Here is a 24,786-nt window from a genome sequence, read left to right on the forward strand (position 1 = left end):
TTTGCCGCACGAAAACTTGCGGCACCAATCAGATTGCTCTTTGTATAATTGCTGAGGTAAATTTCATGGAAGAACTATAAATGAGTAAAACTCGGGCTAAAATGAAACGGGATATGTGATTGGCTAATAATGACATCATCTAAGCTGCGTATGTAGTTGCGCACTCGGTCTAGTGTGGCAGGGTTTCGTACCGTGGCAATCTCGATGCCATCAGGTTCGGGGGGGGGGGGTGGCGAAGGAAGACATATTTGGTATAAGCGTTTCAGAAGCTGGCTTTTCCTAAGCGTAGGATGTGAGACATACCATTTCTGATGCAAGATAGCAAGCAACATTCAATTCATTGATCCTTTTCCCCTCGCCATTAAAGGGGAGGTATCAATCACGGGTTCAACTCCTGAGTAGAACCTCCTGCCAGAAAACTCTTTCGCTACCCGGATTCGAACCCACGAATCCTTGATTGATGAATGGTTATTCATGTATTTATGATAAAATTCAAGCCATTGAAGCAAAATGTAAAAGCGGGTCCATTTAAACAGTGAATTACATTAAAACTGTTATTTTTTTTTCTGGAGACACGCGCATTGCTTGCCTTCCTCGCGCACCAGGGCTTGGCTCCTCCAACCGACGACCCCGAGTGACGCCATTTCAACTAATGCCTTTTTCCACCTTTTTTGGTCCAGTTCAGTCAGTTTTAGTAGTACATACCTGACACTATAGTCTTAGCAGGACCAGCACAATTGGGCAGTTGAACTAGAACATTGATTATTTGCCTCTTTTTTATCTATCTATTTATCTCTGCTGGTCCTATTAAGACTAACCGCAGGTATGTACTTCCAGAACTGACAGAGCTAGGTCATCGATGTCCTCAGAAGCAAGTTGATATAGACATCAAACAATTAGAGTTATTCATAGTCTATTTTGATAACCTTTCTAAATCTTCGAAATCAAGGTAACCGCACAAAGCTTTCGGAAGCGGCAAAAGCAGAATTCTATCCAATTTGCGGCACATATACCTTCGGATTGCCATTCGGCAAAGTTCGGCAAGTCTCGGCGTACCGTGAATGCGTTCCACGAACCAACGTAGCTGACTATCGTCTAGAATCTTACCGAAATCAGAAACGAGATTTACATGTTTCAAATGACTAGCATGAAAGGTCGACGCGAGCAAAATCATCCGCACAGAATCGAATTCTCTCAGATCTAAAGCTAAATCTAAAACCGTAGCCGAATTAGAATTAACCGTTTGTAATCGAGGGTGAATCGGAAACGCGTTCGTGGTGATTTTACAGCCGCGTCGCAGTAATCGAAGCATCGAGTCCTTGCGGCTGTGGTAGACAGCGACGAGAAACGGCGTTTGATTCGACGCGTTTTTCTGCTCGATCGAAACGGCGTGGTTTCCCATCAGGATATCGATCGCTTCCAGATGGCTGTACCGAGCGGCGCAGTGCAACAGCGACTTATCCTGGCGAAACTTGTAAAACGTATTCTTGCTCATAATCAGTTCGATGACGTCGATTTGATTTTGCGCGACGGCTATTTTCACGACCGTGCTACAAGTTATATATAAGTATATACATTACATAGGTGAAGCAGTTTTTGTTTTTCTTCTCGAAAACGTTTAGTTTAAACTTAATTACGGATGTTAAATTCGAAACAAAAAATATTTCTTCGGCAGAAACTGACTCAAAACTACGGACAGACTCATTCCTGATCATTTTCCTGTGAATTCAAATGTATATTCCGTGGCCGTGAAAGCGTTCGGTAAACTGATATTATGAGCGCTCGTACCAACTTGTAGCGACCGGAATGTCCTTCAATCATTTCCGATGTCAACGTCGGATATCAGTTTCCGACGAGAGATGGAGGAATGAATGAAAATTTGTGGGATTCATGCAGGTGTCGATCGATCTGCTGCCTGTAAACATCCTGTACGAAACTCGGACAATCACACCATGTGATGGGTGAAGTTTGCACCAGATCGTTTTCTACGCGTGGTGATGGTACATCTGCGCGTCTGTGAGGTCGAGTAGAAATGTTAACATCACGCCTCCGGCGCAGAGGAGGAAACCTGGCGTAGTCTAAGAGGGTGGGTAGAGACAGTCAGACTGTCTGAAGGGATGGGCACTGGCAGCAAATCGTCTGGTGAAGATGTGTACTGATATAGCAGTGTCTGGCGGTTTTTTTGGTGCAGACAGTAAATTGACAGTTGCATAACTTTCAGTTTGGTGAAGTTTTTACAGAAATCCGATTTTTTATCTAATTCAACTGAATCGATACGTGAATGATTCATTTTCGTCTTATTTTCTTCTGTATTTGGAGCGTGTCATATGCAGGCTGAATTCTGTAATCGCCTTTTTTACTGTTTAATATGAAGAATATGTATATTTTGTTTGGCTTTCCAACAAACCATTATCGAATGATTCATATTAATAACAGTATTCATATATTATGTGTATTATACAAATGTGCGTAATTCTAATGTAAATATATTGTAATATATGTAGCCATTTGTAGTAAAGTCTAAAAAGTCTGGACAGCGCTTACTTAAACACTGTTCTCGCGCCCTCGTCATTCTACTAACAGTTTGTTTGGTATACGGGCCACAACTCTCGAGGACAGCACACCAGTAATCCGAAGCGTTTGAAAATTCAGTACTTCCTGATTATTTTTCGTTGATCGTATCTATTTGATGCGAAAATTTCAAATTTGAATGTAGCCAGCAGGCCGAATGACGTGGCAAAGTGAAAACTCTTTCTAACAACCTGAGTTCAAGGGACCAGCGTTGTACACGGCACGGAAAGAGATTTTTCTGGATATTTATCTGAATTTAACCAAGATGTAATTACTGACTCGTTATAACGCCATCCTTTTCAACGCCTTCGCGCACAATAACGCCAACACCTTTCCGAGGACAAACTCTATGCCAAATCGAGCTCTAATTCGATGAAAAGAAAATCATTTCAACGCAAAATTCGCCAATTCGTCGTGTTTTCTTGGTTCAAACGTTGGCGTTATAGCCGAGATTGACCGTATATCGACCCATTCCTATATATCACTCGAGTTATTTCATTTTGGAGAGTCGGCCAATAATACGTGTATTTAGATCACCACAAAACCGAATTCGAAACATGTGAAGTCTTTCCTTTTGAGTGATAAGAATATAATGTTACGGGATTATATTGTGATACATATAAGTTTTATTACTTGTTTTGTATAAATTGTTCTTTATCGGTAAATAAAAAAACAGTCATTAAATTTACTAAACACGCAGCAAGCTTTAAGTTCATTTCAATTCAACTATCCAGACCAGAAACCAATGTCAAGGACATATAAAAAGTAAACAGCGGCATGCAAAGGACATCCTCCCTCGACAGAAATTCTAACCTGATTAGATTTGGTGCGCAGGTTTATGCGCAGCTTTGCCGCACGAAAACTTGCGGCACCAATCAGATTGCTCTTTGTATAATTGCTGAGGTAAATTTCATGGAAGAACTATAAATGAGTAAAACTCGGGCTAAAATGAAACGGGATATGTGATTGGCTAATAATGACATCATCTAAGCTGCGTATGTAGTTGCGCACTCGGTCTAGTGTGGCAGGGTTTCGTACCGTGGCAATCTCGATGCCATCAGGTTCGGGGGGGGGGGTGGCGAAGGAAGACATATTTGGTATAAGCGTTTCAGAAGCTGGCTTTTCCTAAGCGTAGGATGTGAGACATACCATTTCTGATGCAAGATAGCAAGCAACATTCAATTCATTGATCCTTTTCCCCTCGCCATTAAAGGGGAGGTATCAATCACGGGTTCAACTCCTGAGTAGAACCTCCTGCCAGAAAACTCTTTCGCTACCCGGATTCGAACCCACGAATCCTTGATTGATGAATGGTTATTCATGTATTTATGATAAAATTCAAGCCATTGAAGCAAAATGTAAAAGCGGGTCCATTTAAACAGTGAATTACATTAAAACTGTTATTTTTTTTTCTGGAGACACGCGCATTGCTTGCCTTCCTCGCGCACCAGGGCTTGGCTCCTCCAACCGACGACCCCGAGTGACGCCATTTCAACTAATGCCTTTTTCCACCTTTTTTGGTCCAGTTCAGTCAGTTTTAGTAGTACATACCTGACACTATAGTCTTAGCAGGACCAGCACAATTGGGCAGTTGAACTAGAACATTGATTATTTGCCTCTTTTTTATCTATCTATTTATCTCTGCTGGTCCTATTAAGACTAACCGCAGGTATGTACTTCCAGAACTGACAGAGCTAGGTCATCGATGTCCTCAGAAGCAAGTTGATATAGACATCAAACAATTAGAGTTATTCATAGTCTATTTTGATAACCTTTCTAAATCTTCGAAATCAAGGTAACCGCACAAAGCTTTCGGAAGCGGCAAAAGCAGAATTCTATCCAATTTGCGGCACATATACCTTCGGATTGCCATTCGGCAAAGTTCGGCAAGTCTCGGCGTACCGTGAATGCGTTCCACGAACCAACGTAGCTGACTATCGTCTAGAATCTTACCGAAATCAGAAACGAGATTTACATGTTTCAAATGACTAGCATGAAAGGTCGACGCGAGCAAAATCATCCGCACAGAATCGAATTCTCTCAGATCTAAAGCTAAATCTAAAACCGTAGCCGAATTAGAATTAACCGTTTGTAATCGAGGGTGAATCGGAAACGCGTTCGTGGTGATTTTACAGCCGCGTCGCAGTAATCGAAGCATCGAGTCCTTGCGGCTGTGGTAGACAGCGACGAGAAACGGCGTTTGATTCGACGCGTTTTTCTGCTCGATCGAAACGGCGTGGTTTCCCATCAGGATATCGATCGCTTCCAGATGGCTGTACCGAGCGGCGCAGTGCAACAGCGACTTATCCTGGCGAAACTTGTAAAACGTATTCTTGCTCATAATCAGTTCGATGACGTCGATTTGATTTTGCGCGACGGCTATTTTCAGAGGGGTATAACCCCAGTTAGTGGTCGCGTATAGATCGGCGTGTTCGCGCAGGAGGACCTTGACGCAGTTGACGTGACCGTGACGAGCGGCGAAATGCAAGGCGTTTTCGCCGCTGTGGTTCGTCACGTCGACGTCGCATCCTTTCTTGATCAGGTATTCGACGATTTCGTGAAAGTCGCCGCCTTTCACGGCCGCCATCACGGGCGTTAATCCGTGCTCAAGCGTCGGTTCCAAACTTGCGCCTAATTTCGTCAGTATCTTAACGCATTCGAACGCGCCGGAATGAGCAGCGATCTGTAAAGCGAAAAGGTTTTCGGATATTTTGCAGCCGTGTTTTAACAGTAATTGTACGACGTCTGGTTTATTTTGTCGTATAGCCGTGATTACCGGTAACCCGTTCGGTCGCGCACCGGCCGCCAGTAACTGTTCGGTAAACGATCTCGAGTGTTTGATGCTTGCCGCTAGTGCCTCGTCCAAGTCATCCTGCGACGGCGCCCGTTCGGTCAGGAGACTGGTGACCAGAGCCCCGTCATCCGACTCTACAGCATACAGTAGTCTGCAACATAATATAAACCGAGTTCTTGTTTAATCGAAGCAGGAATCGGTTCTAGAATGTCAAAATATATTTGGTGTAATACTTGGACGAAAACCGATGAATAATAATGATTCCGAATTCAGGAATCTGTTCTAGAATATCAAATTATTTGGTGTAATATTTGGGTTAAAACGATGAATAATAGTAACTCCGAATTCAGAAATACGAGGTGAGAACTTAAACCCTTGTTTTGGGTAACGTCAGAACCTGATGGCGTAGTAGACATTTGAGGTAAAACGGTTTTATCGAGGCACTAGCAGCCTTTGCAATAATGACAGATGGCGCTACCTTACGTAAATAACTTATTACGTTACAGACTATTTCTATTTTCATGTTATAATATCAATGGATTGGCTTTTCATGTTTTGAGGTTACCCCTCTTAACGATTCTGTTCAAAGTTCAGACACACGTATTTAGTCAGTCCATGTAATTTGGGGTTTACTCTTTTATGAGTTCGTAGAATCTGGTAGCTTCGACCGTTCAGAGCGCCTTAAACCTCCGATTTTATGGGCTGGTTTGGAACAGATGGAAATTTTTAGTTGTGGTCATTTTGGCCAGTTTCATCGTGGTATTTCATTGAGACAGGATATACCACAGTTTAAATCAGTACACGGAACCTATTCGTTAAGTTCCATGGATAGTAAACCAATTACAGCGGAATCTCGTTATAATAAACTTTAGGGGACCGGAAAATCTGTTCGTTATAACTTCATGCAGCGGAACCTCGCTATGACGAACTCGGATTCGACGATTCATCGGATATTTACAAATATATAGAATTCCGTCCCAAGTAAGAATATTTGATTAATTTCATACTGGATATGACGAACTATCGGTTTTGAAGAACATGTTGTCTGGTCCCGTGAAATTCGCTTTATCGAGGTTCCATTGTATAATCGATAGCTCGATTCAGTATGAAATTATTAACATGGTCCTTCGGGATGAAATACTAGGATAGTCGATATAACGAGGTTTTTGTATTTCCTTCGAAACATCTCGGCCGGGGAAAGAAAACAAGAGGCTGCATGCATAACTTCGTTAAAGCAAAATCTGGTCCATGACAAAAAAAAGGAAAACGAATGAAATTCACATTTACTCGTGACATATTTTTGTATCTTATCACAGTTTAATCAAGTTTTTTTTAAGAAGCTTAAAAACGTTTAGTATAAAATTCAACAAACGAACAAGCAATAAAAATAAAGCGAGGACTGGCAATAAATATTATGCAAACAACAGCTCTCGAGTCATGCAAATAGAGATTTAGCATATCTGTTCAAACAGGTTTTTACCCTCTCACTTCGGGTGATATAAACAACTTAACGTTCTACAAATTCTGAGTATAAAAAACCTTTAAAAAACCCCGGGAAAAATCAATCTTTCGGATTTACAGATTTGTTTCTCGGTTCATGTTTACAGCAGTCCGGACAGCTTCAACGAGTCGCTAATATGGCTTCACAAAAATGATACATTGTTTCTCCTAATCGGCCGGGTCACTTTTTAAAATGTAAATACAATTTGTAATCAGTTCATTTCTATAGCTGTCGGGTGTGTTATGGTAAAATTGATCGCGATCTTTTTAAAAAGAAGGTAATGTACAGGATGATAGGCGGTCGGGCGGGTTCATTTTAAGCTGAAGAGAAATGAGAAACAAGGTATCAATTTTTTTCGCCGATTGCGTGAAATTTAACAATCGACACTAATATCGTCAATATCGTCCAGTTTGATGTAGCTCAGTAATCGTTTCGGTAAAGGCAACGCGTCTATTTTCGTCTGTGCGCGGCGGCCTAAACTACGCCGGATGGCGCCGCGACAAATCTCCGACAAACTCTTCGCCGAACAAAACCGGTCGACGAAAAAGTCGAGAAGTTCTCGTCGATCGGCCAAGCGATCGGGAATCTCGTGCATGACGGCCGGGTGGTGCAGTTTGGGCATGTTACCGGACAGCAGGAGCACCTTAGCGACGGCGTAATGGCCGCGATCGAGCGCTATATCCAACGGCGTACACTTACACCATTTACCCTTGATGGCGCTTTGTCCCGTAATATTCACGTTGCAGCTTCCCTTCGCTAACAGTTTCACGGCGTCTAAGTGATCGTGATAGACGGCCTCGATGAGCGGGGTATTGCCGGTCGAGTCGACGACGTCTATGAACGCGCCGCTATCGATCAGCGCGTCGAGGATCTCGGTCAGACCGCTACGTACGGCGTAATGAAGCGCCGTGCGCCAACCCTGACAACTCTTCTTCACGTTAACGCCCGGTCGCGCCAGTAGGTATTTCGTCATTTTCTCGCGCGCCTCGCACACGGCCAGCATCAACGGCGTGTAGCCCCAGTTGTTCTGCGCGTTGATTTTCGCGCCCGCGTCCAGCAAAGCGGCCGCGCATTTCAGGTGACCTTTACGAGCGGCGTAGTGTAACGGGCTGTCGTTGTCGTAGTTGACGACGTTCACGTCGCATTTCTTGCCGATGAGAAATTCGACGACCTCGTCGTAGCCGGCCAGAGTGGCCAACATCAGCGGCACGTCGCCGTACTTCTCGCGCACGTTCATCAGGCCGCCGCGTTCGAGCAGCAGTTTCACTAGGTAAAGATTGCCGGTCCACGCGGCCAGATGCATCGCGTTTCGGCTGTGGTCGCTGCGATGGTTGACGTTGCAGCCGTAATGTAACAACAGACGAACGACGCTGACTTTACTGTTGGCAGTGGCTAACATTAGCGGCGATTCGCCGTCGCAGTCGGCGGCGTCAGGGTTGGCGCCGTTTTCTAGTAAAACGTGCACGCTCTTCGTGTTGCCGTTGACGGCTGCACGCACGAGGGCATTGTCCAGTTCCTCTTCGGTAACGGGTCCCAGTTCACCGCGTAGGGCCATATACAGTAGATCTACATCGTTCTTATTCGCCGCTTCGATGAGCCTAGAAAACAATTGATCGCCCTATAATCAGTATTTCATGATTCAAGTAGCGTAGGATGTTCAAGTAGGCAAACACGGAATTTAATTTTAGTGCCGCGTGAAGGTGCGATATTGACGCGCACATTTAGAAGTTGAACATATTGTTGATTTGTTGATAGAAGTGAGTCAATCACTGCAGCCTTATATAAGACCCATGACCAGTATTCCTGAAGATGACTATCACTCGGGTAAGTTATAGTCGAAATGTCAAATCAATAGATTATTAGCTAAAAGGAAATTTTTTCAGACTTCTTATCAGTGTGGGATTCTCTACACTTCAATGCACTTCGACATTCATTTGCATACACTGAATTCGGAGCCACGTAAATCCTCAAATCCCCCACTATAGGCCTTTCAGCGCACTAATGCAATATCATTCATTAAAGTATGCGAAATGTTTAATTTAGTATCAGCGAGATTAATTCAGTAAGAAATAATCAACAAAAGAATATATGAGGATTACAAATTATAATCAACAGTTAAGAAGGGCTGAAGGAATAAGGAATCATCAGTTTGCGCATGCAAATCAAAACTACGAAAAAGGCGAAAATACATCACACTGACAGGAACCCAACTGACAGGGGTTCATCACACTGACAGCGGTTCAACACAATGACAAGGGTTCAGCACACTGACAGGGCGGACTCGTCACACACAGAACTTGGATATTCTAGCAATAAGCTAAAGCATTCCAAACTAACTAAACTGCAGTCCGGCAACTGACTAAACCGTAGTCCAGCTACTCACTAAGCCACAGTCCGGTTACGGACTAAACTAGTCAGTAACCTGTCTGTGGTTTAGTTTCACAATCGGATATTTTCACAAACCACAAGGTATGCGACCATCCGATTATATAAAGCTTATCAACGATTAGGTAACTAACTAGGACTAAACCACAGTTCTGGTTGACTAAACCAGTCAAGTTACTGACTATCGCAGTCCAGTTACCAACTAATGTCTATTTATTAATTGATGAGACCTGTTTTTCTTGGATATTTTGCTTACTTTTTGGGGTACATACCTCATTTATGTCTTAACAGAATGCCAAAAATCGCGGACAACAACTGAATATCCGATATATTTCCAGTTCTGTACCAATTAGATGGATTGGCAAAAAGACTCCTTAAGTCCAATTGAATGAGAGAGAAAATCCTCCATTTTGTCAAATTTCTTGAATTTTTACATTGTCACCATAAATGAGGTATGTACCCCAAAAAGTAAGCAAAATATCCCAGAAAAACAGGTCTCATCAATTAATAAATAGACATTAGTCCACACTGTCACTGACTGGATTTCTACACAAGATTCTTGAATTAACAAATGGATGTTGAATTGTGATCACATAGTATCCAGGCAGGCTGCACCAGCTCGTGACGAGCCCCGTCTTAATACCAGCCGTTGTTACGGGTTCCCTAACAACAGTTGTTTGTGGAACGACGGCTAGCTACTAGACTCAACTGACTTTGACTAGGCCTGCCCTAGCTGACAACACCAAGACGGAGCAGGGGCACAGGGCTGCGATGATTACACTAGTCAGTTGGTGTGTTGAATCCCTGTCAGAGAGATGGGTCCCCAGTAGACAGATGATAGAGAAGGAGTAAGACCAATCATGCACAACCAACAAACCTGCTTGACATGTTTCTGTATGTATTATAATAATGAATCCTCGTATATAAACGCGAAGCTGCTGTTGATGTTCCCGCTTTTACTGATGATTATTTTGTCGAACGACGTAGAAAACCTGGCCACAAATCATCTTTTCATCGTCATTCGTAATAAACAACAAATTCGATTGAATTTGTATACAGCAAATTCGCAGCATGTTCCGCAAAAAACTTCCGATCCCGAACAATTCAATCAAATTAAATTTGGTTTTCAAATTCAATCCAATTAATAATATTTTCATAAATAAACACAAATTCAATCAAAATTAGATTTATTGACACAGCTAAAGATGATTGTGAAATTTGTCACACGTTCAAATTATCGCCCTCTCATTGACATAATAATTTTCGACATGCCAAGCAGTTGTTTAAGTTGGTCGTCGTTAAGCCTATCAGCTGGTAAAAGTCTCAGAAGCAGTTTCGTCAACAAGTTGAACTGAAAAAGGAGAAAACGCCGTGTGGAAAAAATCACAAGTTATGTCTTTCGGCTTGTTCTCATATTAAGTATCTCAGTATTTCGCAACAAAATAAAAACCCACAGTAAGATGATTAGCGGGAAATTATTTTCTTCGAAACCGCCATAAACGTTTTAATCACAATCACCAGTCGTTTCCTTATTAATTTCCCTTTCAGTTTTTCTAAGAGGCAACGTCGTGTTTTGAAAATTTGACGTTTTTGTTTGTTTAAATCTAAAGAAATTTCGAGGATGAACCGATTAGATTCTACTTACGTCGAGATCTTCGTATTTGGTCGGTGGTTTCGGGCAAACACCCGGCTGTGGATAATTGCCGCTTCTGTCTTCCTTGAATTTGAGCCGATATGATCCTTAAAAATAATGGAAATATTTATAGATTGATGTTCAATGTGGATGCGACACTATTGCGCGAATGAATAGGTTATGAAAACCGCGGCCTCGCATTATTGACCACAGTTTTTCGTTTGTTATAACTGAAGCTCCTTCACGCTACTAACCGGGAGTCCCAATAGATAATTCTGATAGAAGACATGTTTTTGCGTCGTAGGAAGCGTATCCTTTTTCTTCTGGGAAAACGAATACGACAGAATCTCCCACTGTTTTCTTCGTAGCATAATCACCTGCAATCATAGAAATTAAACATTTACAGAATATCTAAGATTTTCTATCTCCACATAGTGATAAGGACCCATCCTCGCTCCAACTGGTGAAATCAGTTAGTCCTCTGTGGTACCCGGGAAAAGCGATAATGGTTGTTGATTAGGGTCATTGCGAATTGTACGTACTTTTGTAGCCGATTTTTAAGAAAATGAATTTTACATTCATAGAGAATACAGTGAATACTCACGTATGGCGCACCAAAATCTTGAAACTTCACCAGGGTTACCCGTATTCTGTTTGAACAAATCTTTTAATATTTCTGACTGCCGGCTATCAACCTCAGCATTCAAACAGTCTTCTCCGCCTTCCGGGACGATTTGTAAATGCTGCAAATACAGCACAGGTATTTATGAGTTTTAACATTGGTTTCCAGTTGAAATTACAATTGAAGTTATCTGGTGGATTAGTTTTGCTGCATTCTTACTAATGTATTTAGATCTGCAGTTATATCAAATACGAACTTGTCCTTCTTGCCCGTTACGAAGTCGGCATTCCATATTTTGAAAAATACGTATTTATTCGGCACATCGATATCATAGCTGCAATAATAGAACTACGTCATGGCATCTCATGCAGTAACTAGAACCCGATTGGGTGCCGACTCACAAGCCACGATGTATGCGCTGAAACTTGCACTAGTTTCGCTCCCGGCAGGTGTGGCGGGTTTGTCAGGGACACCGAATCAAGAAATTCAAACGTTCAGACTGATTTGATTTAACTTACAACCCGGCGTATCTGGTGTTGGTAAAGTTCAACGGTTCATCTAAATACGACGAAGTCTCGATTTTGAAGTCGAAACGTCCTGTATATTTCCATGCCAGGCAGCCACAATCGCTCTCACTTTCGGCTGGTGCCGAGAACACCGAACCGACAAGAACAGCGAAAAATAGAAATACCTGCATCGTATTAAAATCTTATAATAAAAATACAGAAAATTATATTTGCTGGACTACAAAGCGACTGTTCTTTTTATATACAGAACTCGGTTATCAATCACATCATACCGGATGAACAGATAAAACTTAATGCCTCGTCGCAGTTGTGTCAATTCACATAAAACGCGTGAGATATCTGTTTTTTTCATCACCAAGGTTGAAAATATCGTCCGATATGTTGGTTATGAATATATAAGTACATCTAAGTCATTGCCCGATTCGATTTGATTTATTTGATGGTTATCAAAGCACAAAATATATGAATTAGATTTTAACGTCACAGATAAAGATGATAGACATTTTCAGACGTTCTTATTGTCGATATCTCGTGGATTCGAGCCTTTTTATTTCGATGACATAATAATTTTCGACATGCCAAGCAGTTGTTTGAGTAGGACGTCGTTAACCCTGTCAGCTGGTAAAAGCCTCAGAAGCAGTTTAATCAACAAGTTGGCCTGAAAAAGGATGAAAACGGCTATGGAAAAAACCACAATAGATATCAAAAGAGAAATGACGTTTCAAAAGAGTAAACAAATCATTTCTTTCGGCTCAGTTCTGATATCAATCTCAGTTTTCGCGAAAGAAAAAAAAATAGTTGATGATAATTAGGGAATTTATTTCAAAACTTCGAAGCTGTCAGAAATAAACGTTTTAATCATCCACCGTACGTTTTCCCTTTGGCGTTTTTGTTTTAATTGAAAGAAATTTCGAGGATCGAGTGATTAGATTCTACTTACGTCGAGATCTTCGTATTGGGTAGGTGGTTTTGCGCAAACACGCGGTCGTGGGTAATTGGCGCTTCTGTCTTCTTTGAATTTAAGCCGATATGATCCTTGAAATTAATGGAATAAAGAGGTTATCAAAGCTGCGGCCTCGCATATATTGACCAGTTATTGCCTACGCGACTCACCGGAAGCCCCAACAGATATTTCTGATAGTAGACATGATTTTGCGTCGTAGGAAATGGATCCTTTTTCTTCAGGGAGAACGTATACGACGGAATCTCCCACTGTTTTCTTCGTAGCATAATCACCTGCAATCATCGAAACATTAAACATTTACAGTATATCTAAGATGTTCTATCTCCAGTTCATATAGTGATAAGGACCCATCCTCGCTCCAACTGGTTGAATCAGTTGCCCTCTGTGGGACCAGGGTCGAAGGCGGTAATGGTTGTTGATTGGGGTCATTGCGCATTGTACGTACTTTCGTAGCCGATCTTTAAGAAAATGAATTCTTCGTACTCAAAAATGATTGTTTTGTTTTTAAAAAAATAGTAAATACTCACGTATGGCGCACCAAAATTTTGAAACTTCACCAGGATTACTCTCGGCGGTCTGCTTGTAGAGATCTTCCAATATTTCTAACTGGCGGCTATTAATACCAGCATTCAAACAGTCTTCTCCGCCTTCCGGGACGATTTGTAAATTCTGCAAATACAGCACAGGTATACATCCGTTTTAAAATTGGTGTCCAGTTGAATTACAATTGAATTTATTTGGTGGATTGTTTTTAGTGTTGCATTCTTACAAATGTTTTTAGATCTGCAATTATATCAAATACAAACTTGTCCTTCTTGCCCGTTGAGAAGTCGGCATTCCATATTTTGAAAAATATGTATTTATTCGACACATCGATATCATAGCTGCAATAATAGAACAACGACATGTCATCTCATGCAGGGACTTCGAACCCGGTGGGGTGCCGTCTCCAGCACAAGTCGCGATGTATGCGCTAAAACTTGCACTAGTTTAGCTCCCAGCAGGTGTGTTGAGTTTGTAAGGGACACTAAATCAAACGAATTCGACCAATCAAATAAACAACAGGGTCAATCCCTTTTTTAAGATAAAAAATTTGCATTAGATAAGGGTGCGTTTTCCAACCAACTTTTGCAAATACAGTGTGTAAGAATACTTGAATTCGATAAAAAGAAAGGAATCCCTATAATACTGCTTTTAACCAATATCCATCAGAATATGTATGATAGAATTAAAATCGGCTATCACTGGAATAAGCTAGCATCCCTTTGATAAAAAAATTCAGACTGATTTGATTAAACTTACAACCCGGTGTATCTGGTATCGGTAAAGTTCAATGGCTCATCTATATACGTCAGAGTCTCGATTTTGAAGTCGAAACGTCCTGTATATTTCCATGCCAGGCAGCCACAACCGCTATCACTTTCGGCTGGTGCCGAGAACACCGAACCGACAAGAACAGCGAAAACAAATATTTGCATTGTATTAGAAGCTTGTGATAAAAATACAGAAAATGATATTTGCTGGACTACAAAGCGGCCCTTTTTTTATACAAAACCCGGTTATCAATCACATCATACCGAATAAACAGATAAAACTTAATGCCACGTCGCAGTTGTGTCAATTCACATAAAACGCGTGAGATATCTATTTTTTCAACACCAAGGTTGAAAATATCGTTCGATATGCTGGTTATGAATATGTAAGTGTAACTAAGTCATTGCCCGATTCGATTTGATTTATCTGATGAATTATCAAAGTTTAAAAAATTTACGAAAACATAACTGATTATTAAACTGACAATCATCAGGACATCGGAAATCATGATTGTCAAGTCGATGCCTTGGTTGATTCATGAAGCTAAGATTCGTGTCATGTGTCTAATCGATGATAATTCTCTCGATTCGAATTCTATTCGATTTATTTTCAAATATCGTTATTCTCAAATTCAGGTAGCAAAATGAGGCTAAATTCATTCAAAAGTGGTACAGTGGTAAAGTGAAACTATTTTCTTAAAAGTGGAACTTTTTGTAAGGGCCCACGCAAATGTCGGTCCTGGGAGTTAGTCGCACGGAACATTTTTGAAAATGAGATGCAGTGAGATGCAATTTCACAACTCGTAGCAAATTTGAGGAGAAAATGTTGCTTATTATTCTTGGCCTAAGTCTGGAAGCTTGTTTTTATTCTGAATGAAAACGAATGAAAAAGTGTCACTAACGAGTGAATCTTTTGAAATCGATGCTCGAAATTTCTTAAGGCCGTCATCTGGGCGGAACTTTGTTGATGAGTGGGAGCCGGGAGGTAGTTCGTTCAAAATTCCGAACCCCCCTAAATACGGGCCACGAGTAGACTGCGTTTACCCCGGAGTAGAACCCTTCGGATTATCACGCACCTGTCAGTAATATTTTCTTACTCCAGTTCATCACGATGACGACATCGTCCTGCTCCACTATGCGGGAATGTCGCGTACCTCGGAGAGAATTTATTGCTTACGTGAGATCCGAAGACTCCCTACTGTGCAATCCCAAATTCCGATCATACCGTCTGAAACCGTCTCAAAAAGTCGCCAATACCGATCATTAGTTTCCTGATACCGAACAAAAGTTTTTAAACCTTATTTTCTATTAATAATTCTTTTTACACATTTACTATTCTTGAAATATTACGAAGTCTCAGTTTCACCAACTGAAGTCTCAGTTCCACCGTTAAGATTTGACTCGATGATCGAAGCTCTAACTAAGATTCGAATTTAACGGATAACAGCAGGGAATCATCGGGTTCCCATCCTTCCAAATCCCCATTGCCATGTATAAAAACCTGGTAATGAATTAACACTTAATAATATCTTATCTTTCTGATATTTAATACTAATACACATAACGATGATAATGACTCATTATCATCATGAATAATAATAATAATAATAATAATAATAATAATAATAATAATAATTAGTGCTTATATAGCTTTCCAAAGAATGCTCATAGCCTGTCACTCAATTATTACCCAGCTTCTGTTACCAATCCAGTACATTCTTACTCTCCCTGGGGAGGATGCAACACCGATACGCTGCAGAGCGATCAAGGCGTCGTCTAATGTGTATTAGTATTGAATATGTCGTTGCAATGATGTTCCGGTTTTCTCCATTCAACTCGACTGCAAGAACTTTTTAACAATACTTCTACGCGGTGTAGATAGATAGATATATAGTTTACTTCCACGAGAAATTGTAACAAATTGTACATGTATACAGGACGTTCCAATGTCACTGGTTGGCGCTCATTTAAAGCAAGGTTGCTTGTCGGGTATGAGACACCTATCCCTCACACGCATTCAAAACACATATACTCATCAAGCATACACACATTCACACATTCAAATTTACAAAATTACAAAATTACAAATGGCGGAAGGGGCAAAAATATAATCCCCTAATTCAAGATATACATGTGTAGAATACATCAAATAGCATTATATAAATGTGGTGTCGTTCATTTAGCAAAACGTATTCAAAAACGATGGTGCATTCATACTGTACACTTCCACTAGTCGAACACCTATTTGTGGCATGTACTCTGAAAAATTTGCGAAATGTAAACAGGGAAAAAGAAATAGACATAAGAAGTGTGATAGTCATAAAGAGACGACTCCGCACACAGTCCCGGACTTGCACTCCGATTCCACAGTAAACTGCACTCACGTCGGATCTTTTGGGACCGTGAGAATGTGTCCGACTTGACTGATATCCGAGTCGGATACTTTGTATTTCTCAAATAGTGTTACAAAAATATAAGAGTTGAACGGACCCGACTTTGACGGAGTTTACTGTATAATTGTAGGATAGATAAAATAAAATAAAACTACCAAAATGAAAATAACGGTCCATATTGGATAGTTTATTTTCTGAATTGCTTGATTTGATTACGGGGATATATGTATATATTGTATTGAAAGTAGCCGGGATGTCATCATAATTAATGTCGGTATTTACTAGCCAGTAACGGTTTGGTTAGTACTAGTCTGATTAGTAGCAGATTGAGTTGAATTTGAAGCGTTCATCATTAATTGTGCTCTTGCCACGATAGATCTGCCAACATACCAGACGGCCGGGCGGACGTAGTTCCTCTGAAAAAAAGAACAAGAACGGTATAAAATCTAGTTCATTTTACGTACCTTGATTATTCGTACTTAAAAAAAATAAAAAATAAAAAGCCCGGACACAGTTTCATTACATAAAGGTTGAACTCTTATACACGTCTATTTTCTTCAATAATTTTTTTACTGAACCGAGTTCGGTGTTAATGTTCTTTTGTGAATCTGGGCCGAGAGCAGCTGACAATATCAACAACATCAGAGGCTCTACGTTATGGATGAGAAGGCCACATCCTCAACAGAAAAAATCAGTGAGATCGACATCAAATCCCGCGTGAAAAAAGCTGTGTTCTTCAAGAATCGCTAAATCCGGTGACGGGTGGTGAGTCAAACAACAATGATAGCTCGTTCCTTGAAAATCTAATTGACAAAGTAAGAAGGAACTCGGATATCATGATTTATAATCCACAAAGCTTAAACTGTAGACGAACATTTTAGGCCCCCGAAAAAAGAAAGTTGTTTCGGTATGCTGTAGAAATTGTTTCGAAGCGCATATTTTCGTTGGGGAAGAATTGCCCTTAAATCATCACTCTTAATGGCACAAAATCGTAAAAACCACTGAACATCTACTTACGAACATCTTGTACATCCATAAACGTCTACTCGGGCAGATGGAACGTGGCCCAGAACTCGTATCGACATTGCCTCCTGTGACGTTGAGCGTAATGTCCATGGCTGAAAAATCATAACGAAGCCTGACCTTGAATCGAGCACATGTTTGAAGCGTAGTTTATCATTGCCGTCAGACCGACTTACAATTGGTGAAGTTGAAAGCCGCAAATTGTTTCAGGTAACAAGTGTTAGAATCGTACACTGCTCTGCCGAAATTGTTCTGGTAGATGAGGCTTCCATTTCGAATCGTGCCGTTGAAGTTATCACCTAAATATATAGCATACATTGTATAGTGTAATTTGAAACTGAAACACAACGGTCTTTGCAGGCAACAGCATGGACGTAAAACAAATGAATTATTTTCATCACAGATCCCAGTTTCTACGTAAAAAGAAATTCAGTGCCTTTGAAAAATTCCGCAATTTCGTGATTCCGCGATATGACAACGACGCATGTGTGCATGTATGCTAGGGGACACTTAAGTCACGCTCGTCATATTTCACATCAGCGAATCGTACCACATAAGAATAGAGTATATTTTTCTAACGAGCGATTGCTTAAGTTTTCATTGATTCAAAAGAAAAAGTATGTTTGATTTTTAATCAAAGGCTTAATAAAGTAATTGATCACAGAAGACCGAGTAACTACTAGCGTGCCTGGTGGATCCTCGCTTGCCATAAGCGGAATCATCGATTACCGCAGTAGCGTTTCGAGTTGCACACTTCGCACTGTTATACTCACGAAGGTAACACCTGTTTGCTTCAAGCTGTTGCAATTGCGCGTTGAAGTTGAACAAGTCAAAATAACCAAATTGGCTCCAACAATAAGCACCGCTATCCGGAACGAATTGCACATTCTAGAAAAACAGACAAACAAACAATGACATTTTTGGAATTTTCGCTAAAGTTTGATAACAAGAGAAACCATTTCTGATCAATAACGTTTTCAAATATTCACAAGCGTCACCTTAAATCACACTTATGTGGGAGCGCTCCGTACTGACCATAGGGATGCGAGTTAATATGTAATATTTTCAAAATAAATGTATGACCTCAAGAGTAGATACGTTGGGTATTTGGGAAGGGCCGCTTTGCGAAACGAAAAAAAGGAAAAGAAAATATGAATAGAAATATTAAAAGGTGAAGATTTTTAGAAATAGATTAGAATCCGTATTGGCAAATTCAAGAATTTGAGGTTTCTGTTGTCTTTTCTTTTATGAATGACCACCCATAATACAACTCACGCAAAGCGGCTTCTCGAGCCATTTGCTGAGTTCTTACTTTCTACGTTGGATATTTTCTTCTATATATTGAATTTCTTGTTATAAAAAAGTATTTCTTACTTGCTTCGCTAAATCGACTAACACTTCAATTTGAGAAGTAGTCGTATTTCCCGAGGCGAGTCGTTCGTATTTAAATCCCTTCAGGTACACGTTCCGGTTAGCCAAGTCGATTTCATAACTGAAAGTATGACGGTTAGGCTGGTATATTCTCAGCACAGACGATCCAACAATGGGGTGTCCACGGCGCTATTGTGGCAATCGAGGATTCCACGTATCGCAGACGAGGATCCGCCAGGTGTCGTTAGTAGATAGTCGGTCGTCTGCGTTTTCAATTTCTTGTACATTTCTGATTGAACTTTTCTTTTAAAATGAAGCAACTATTTATGAAAACTAAACCGATATCTGAGTAGAAGAATGAAAGTATTGTATACTTGGTTGGTGCTGTGATAATATATGGATTTTGGAGTCTAAAAATCTGATTCGAAGATCACTGAAAATGACATAATTTTGACAACGGATGACCTACTGCTCGTTACGCCATCTGGTGGGATAGCTGGTTTTGCGGTTTTTTCACATTGCGGAAATTTCATGAATATTTTGTTTCCCGGAAAATATCTCTTTCAAGCTTTGAATTTCGATAAATTCAAACCATTCAAGAATATTCAATCAATGTATTCAAATGATTCAGAAATGCTCGTTTGCCTTTGGCACTCGGCATATACGGTGCAAAATATGGCATGTAGTTTCGCTCGTATCAATTCCGACCCTTCTTAAGAATGCTAGTGACGCCTCTAGCGGTTATAATGTATCAACTGCCTGCATTGATAATAGTATATTTAAACAAAAACCTACCTCCCGAAATAAGCGGTAGTTTCGTCGATCGTGATCTTTTTGGGCGACTTCATCGTGTAGAAATCTCCCATGAAATTTCTAGGTAAACAACCGCATTCGTTACTGTTTGTAGCTGCGCTCGCCAAACCAACCAGGAAAGCGAGGAGAATTATCTTCACCATAATGAATTATACTAAAAAAAAAGATCAATGAGAATTCAAGACTACTTTTAAACAGCTCGGAGGAGGCGGATGAATACTGAATACTTGCTTCTCGAACGTGAAAATGAAAAAACATCTTACGATAAAAATCGACATTCAGAACGTATCGGGTGCAATGCGAGGTTTGTCACAATATCTGACTCAAATATCATATATGAAATTAATTACTACACGCACTGATCACAAATGTGGACTCTAGACACAAACTGAGAAATTCTGTTCGAATAAGATTACCAATCACAGTTTATTATAGTATAATTGAGAATATACCAAAATTTAGCAAGTAAAATGTGGACTTTCAAGTAACTCCACACATAAAAGAGAAATTCAGATGAAATGCGATTGCTAATCACAGCTTATTATGGTATTTTTGAACAGAAATTACTACTATAGTCTACACAAATCGCTAGATCTACGGTTATGTGGCACTTTAGCATATTACATTTAATTTAGTTTAATAAAGCGATTGAGAGAAAATATCGCAGCGTCGTCCTAACGCTGTAATATTGACAATGGCCGGTCTTAAGATTTAGGCCTTTTTTTCGACTATGGACTGACCCCTGGTTATAGCGCAAGCTTACCACTGTAATTTGTTTCCTGTCAACTATGAATCCCAATTCTTATTGGAATATCTTACATCTCAATCTTATAGAATTTATTAATTCTTTTTCGAAAAGAAGCCATGCGGCGCTCCCATCAAATTCCCTACAATTTCCACGCGAACAGATATGAAAACTTAGTTCAATTGGTGGTTTTTACGTCAGGATTAATCCGGGCGATAATGAAGAGAAGAATCCCCGATTTTCGCCCATGTTTGCCGTTTTAGTTAACACGAACTTTCAATTCAATGTTGATGGATGATAATCCTAACATTTTCCCTGTTATTGATTGATTTCAAATGAAATGATTAGTTAGATTAACATTCGTATGTAATCAACGCTTGTATTCATCTTTGATAGAACTTATGAATTGTTGAATACCGATAGGTAGAAGTTGAAATGATATAAAATTGAATTCATAGATAATTCCAGCCGTTTGTAATTTCTAATACTTACGTTTTTTGTACGGGACAACAATGATCTGCAATGCGTTTCAGTCGCTGGTAATCTGCGGAATGGCGACTGCAAATTGACAAACACCCCTACTCGAATCAGTTCCAGGCTCAGATGAGTGAAATCTGAGACGATTTTAAGTAGTTTTCGTTTGTTCATTCGTCTATATTGGCAACTCGATCCAACATCCAGCGTGGAATCTTTAAACATTCGGAAATGTGTATAGTGGGCAGCTGTGAAAATTCAATACTTCAATTCGTGCGAAATACATAAAAATCATACATTTTTGTTCATCTATTTAGCGCATGATAGCCATTCGACAGCATTTCGAAAGGTTTTAAGGGGCAAATTTCTCAATTTAGATAGGGGCCTGCTGATTTCCCTATCGGGTACTATAGCTCTAATAACGTGAAAAGGGTATTTCAGAACGGTATATCTTAATGCCAATAAATTTACGAGGTACCGTACGCGAATTTGGGGCAGCTCGGAGCAGGGATACGTTGGTCGTTACTATACAATGGGATGCAGGATATTTTCAATACAGTTTCCTGGGTACGCAATTATTCAACGCAATGACCCCAGAGTAGAGGTTACTGTTCTGATCGAAGAAGTCCACAATTTGGAGGTCCGCCTTTCTGATTAAACTTGTAAGTCAGTACCGTAGCGGTCCATGGATCGGCACCATAGAAACGCGAAAGCACGTGATACGCGGAGAAAGATCAAAGATTCCGCCTGTCGACACGAATTGGATCCTAACTACGCTGATAATTTTTAATAGTGTCCATGAGACATTGCAGATTGTGACAATTTTTGTCCCAGTCGAAGCACCCTGAATTACTTAATTCGGGCGGCGCGTCATTGTCAAATCGCGCAAATGACGTGTACGTCAGTGTAGAGATGAATCTGATCCTAGCCTTTTGAAACTTATGTATTGACGGTTGTAATTGTATTATCCAGGGCTCGTGGACTCCGGTAGGGTCCGTGGGGATTTTTCGACGTAGAAATTGAACTTGCCCGCAAGTCAATTGTGCCACCTGATGAAAAATAGTTCAAAAATTCAATTTTTCTTATGCACAAATTAGAAATCTGACTTAAAACCGGGCGTGACTGTAATATCAAACCTATAACCTGTTTTTGTCTGTTAGTGAATCGTCTCATTTTTGATCAATAAATACATTGCATTGAATTGGAATGTTACCTGAAGCGCGCGACATAGGTTGTTTTGTGGATCCACCAGGAAGTGAAAAAGTGACCTACTTTTCGGATTTGTTGGGTCTAATTTTTTCGGATTTCGACCCCCGAGTGTCGGCAGCCTGGTGCACATCCGATTATGATGCAGCTCTCCGATTCAGATGAAGATGAGCAAATTCCTGATCTGATTCTTGTAAATGATTCATCTGTCACTCATCACCAGAATCAACAGCAGCAGCAGAATTTCGACGGCGGCGATGTCTTGATCGATAATCTCAAAAAAGTACCCGTCACTATCATTACAGGATATCTAGGTTCGCCTACCATCATAATTTCCAAATACAAACCGGCTGGGTAAAAGTGCAGATCCGCACCTCTCCGCGCAAACGGTTCAATCAATTACGTTAAATATCATTGTTTCAGATTCAAAATGTCATCTGCAATTCAGTACATAGCCATTGGTTAATTTTAAGATATCTTCACTAGAGAGTAGAAAGATTTTAGCCAGGATTCTGTCATTCAGCAGATTGCATCAATCACGAGAGGTGCGGATCTGCACTTTTACCACTGATTGTGGTTACGAGGGAATCTGCATAATATCTACATACGCGCATGCGTGAAACAGTAGGGTTCTGGGTAAGGTGAGGCTATAGGCCTATATAAATTTGTGATAGATGAACTCATCCAGCCCCCAGCATCCAGCCGTGTGCTGTGGCTCAGTGGATAAAGCCCTCTACTATTTTTTTGTTTGGTTTCAGATCCCAATATTGTAACTCGGGATTCTACTGTATTGCGCATGCACTAACCGCACTCCGTAACTGCAGCTATTGCACTCCGTTTAGGGACTCTGTTAAAACTGGAGCCACATTGTTTTAGATATTGTGCAGTTTAGGTTTCTTAAGGTTATTATGTCTCCCTCTTACAAATTCAAACACTACTGGCGCTTCAGAATACCTTGTCTGAATACCAGTCGTTGTTACGGGTTCCATTCAACTGGGAACGACGACTAGGTACTAGACTACTAAATACCAGATGTTGTAACAGTCGCATAACAACTGAGCAACAACCGCTAGTTACTAGACTATCCCCCAGAGGTCATACGGCACCTAATACTAACTGTCCTCTCACAAATGGCCTTAACTGCAATCTTGAGAGTGATTTCGGTTTAAGCGTCCCTAATGGTTATGTTTCTAACCTAAAGCGCCACGTTATGGGTGGAAAGGTGGCCTAAGCTGCAGCTAGAAAATATTAGACCCCACAAACCTTGGACCAGTAATTTACCTAATCATCGGTGGTAAGCTTTTATAATTGGATAGGCTTAATGAAAATCATCCGATCGTGAAACTAAACCACAGACAGGTTACTGACTAACCTTGGACATGCTGAATTGATGCCTGCCCTGAGTGGCTGGTGCTCAGCGGGTTCAGGGATGAAAATTAGATAATTGAACTCTGCTATATTTTAGGAGCTGGTAAGACGACGCTTTTGAATTATATTTTGACGGAACAGCATGGCAAAAAGATTGCCGTGATTTTAAACGAATTTGGAGAAGGTACGTAATCTGATCAGATGGCTCGAGTCTGTATGATAGAGCCCTGCTGGTTCTGTCTGTGGTTCCTAGGTCAGTCGTAATGATGTAAGTAAATTATATAGGCCTATGTTTTTCCATCTTCACCCGTCAATGGATTCGAACCCATTACGCTAAAGCTGTTCGCCAAACCCCTTGACCTCACGAGTCGTTGGAGTCGTTACTAGCCGACCAGAATCCGGTCACACCAATCACAGCGCTTGTAACAAACGACTTTAGGCTTCTATTGGTTTTCCCGTTAAATGGACCAATCAGCGAAACGTTTTACCGAACAAGGAAGTATTTCGCAAATCGATATATGACGTCATGCGCAACAGCGCCAATAATGAAATCACGCTTCGTGAGGCCAGGGGGCTGGTGGAAGCGAGTTCGGGAGTGATACCGGACCCCTGGCAAGCGAGGATGGTGTTTTTCTCTAGCAAAGCTGAATTGTGAAAATATCTTTCTACTTGAACCGACTTTTGTCTGAGCCACTGGCCCTTTAGGTTCTAGGTACATATGCCTACAATCTCGAACTGGTTTTTTGCAGGTGATGCGATGGAAAAGTCAATGTCTATCGGAGAAGAAGGAGAATTATACGAAGAATGGCTTGAACTTCGAAATGGCTGCCTTTGCTGTTCTGTTAAGTATGTATGTACACGGAACTCAATGAGGCAATCCACTGTTCAGGTCCCAGTCCCGCTGTAGTGAGTTGAGTGAAAATCAGTTCAATTGGGGGTCATTCATTTATTACGTACGCATTAGGGGAGGGGGAGGGGTCAGTGCAATTGTGTACTGTAATGCTTAATGTATATGAAAAAATGGCCGATTTTGTGCACAGAGGGGGAGGGGGGTTGAAAAATCCAAATTTTATGCGTACCGTA

The 24,786-nt window shown here is 40.7% G+C and overlaps 4 protein-coding genes across 6 annotated transcripts in view; 1 reads left to right on the forward strand and 3 right to left on the reverse strand.

Moving 5' to 3' along the window:
- Window positions 1-913: 913 nt before the first annotated feature.
- Window positions 914-10,271, reverse strand: LOC141904445 (uncharacterized). The gene is made up of 4 exons (XM_074793034.1): window positions 10,129-10,271; window positions 7,254-8,464; window positions 4,344-5,499; window positions 914-1,550 (listed from the first exon to the last, which is right to left on the reverse strand). Exons 1-4 carry the CDS (start codon window positions 10,137-10,139, stop codon window positions 914-916), a joined length of 3,015 nt encoding a protein of 1,004 aa, XP_074649135.1. The 5' UTR covers window positions 10,140-10,271.
- Window positions 10,006-24,786, forward strand: part of LOC141904261 (zinc-regulated GTPase metalloprotein activator 1-like) — a 54,342-nt gene continuing 39,561 nt past the window's right edge. The window contains exons 1-3 of one of the 3 annotated variants that reach the window (XM_074792832.1): window positions 10,006-10,145; window positions 23,801-23,887; window positions 24,453-24,549. In XM_074792832.1, coding sequence (XP_074648933.1) covers window positions 24,461-24,549 — 89 coding nt within the window. In that variant the 5' untranslated portion in view covers window positions 10,006-10,145; window positions 23,801-23,887; window positions 24,453-24,460. Of the gene's footprint in view, window positions 10,146-22,386; window positions 22,650-23,800; window positions 23,888-24,452; window positions 24,550-24,786 lie in introns of those variants that run through there. The other 2 variants (XM_074792830.1, XM_074792831.1) reach the window with 2 other exon arrangements.
- On the reverse strand, window positions 10,473-12,209 carry LOC141904263 (uncharacterized). Its single transcript, XM_074792835.1, has 6 exons — window positions 12,025-12,209; window positions 11,726-11,840; window positions 11,489-11,627; window positions 11,139-11,261; window positions 10,897-10,991; window positions 10,473-10,602 (listed from the first exon to the last, which is right to left on the reverse strand). The coding sequence occupies exons 1-6, from the start codon at window positions 12,201-12,203 to the stop codon at window positions 10,486-10,488; spliced, it is 768 nt and encodes a 255-aa protein (XP_074648936.1). The 5' UTR covers window positions 12,204-12,209; the 3' UTR covers window positions 10,473-10,485.
- On the reverse strand, window positions 12,519-14,475 carry LOC141904446 (uncharacterized). Its single transcript, XM_074793035.1, has 6 exons — window positions 14,300-14,475; window positions 13,767-13,881; window positions 13,525-13,666; window positions 13,147-13,269; window positions 12,974-13,068; window positions 12,519-12,691 (listed from the first exon to the last, which is right to left on the reverse strand). Exons 1-6 carry the CDS (start codon window positions 14,473-14,475, stop codon window positions 12,581-12,583), a joined length of 762 nt encoding a protein of 253 aa, XP_074649136.1. The 3' UTR covers window positions 12,519-12,580.

Source organism: Tubulanus polymorphus, chromosome 4 (assembly GCF_964204645.1).
Source record: "Tubulanus polymorphus chromosome 4, tnTubPoly1.2, whole genome shotgun sequence".
Classification (NCBI taxonomy): Eukaryota; Metazoa; Nemertea; class Palaeonemertea; order Tubulaniformes; family Tubulanidae; genus Tubulanus; species Tubulanus polymorphus.

Coding starts and splice junctions, on each gene's coding strand:
- LOC141904446 (XM_074793035.1), bottom strand. CDS start 14,475: ATGCAAATATTTGTTTTCGCTGTTCTTGTCGGTTCGGTGTTCTCGGCA. Junction 13,270..13,524: donor AAAATTTTGGTGCGCCATAC/GTGAGTATTTAC, acceptor CGATGATTGCAG/GTGATTATGCTACGAAGAAA. Junction 12,692..12,973: donor CCCAATACGAAGATCTCGAC/GTAAGTAGAATC, acceptor ATCCTTTTTCAG/GCCAACTTGTTGATTAAACT.
- LOC141904445 (XM_074793034.1), bottom strand. Junction 5,500..7,253: donor GGACGATATTGACGATATTA/GTGTCGATTGTT, acceptor TGTATGCTGTAG/AGTCGGATGACGGGGCTCTG. Junction 1,551..4,343: donor GATTTCGAAGATTTAGAAAG/GTTATCAAAATA, acceptor TATAACTTGTAG/CACGGTCGTGAAAATAGCCG.
- LOC141904263 (XM_074792835.1), bottom strand. CDS start 12,203: ATGCAGGTATTTCTATTTTTCGCTGTTCTTGTCGGTTCGGTGTTCTCG. Junction 11,841..12,024: donor AACACCAGATACGCCGGGTT/GTAAGTTAAATC, acceptor CTATTATTGCAG/CTATGATATCGATGTGCCGA. Junction 11,262..11,488: donor AAGATTTTGGTGCGCCATAC/GTGAGTATTCAC, acceptor CTATGATTGCAG/GTGATTATGCTACGAAGAAA.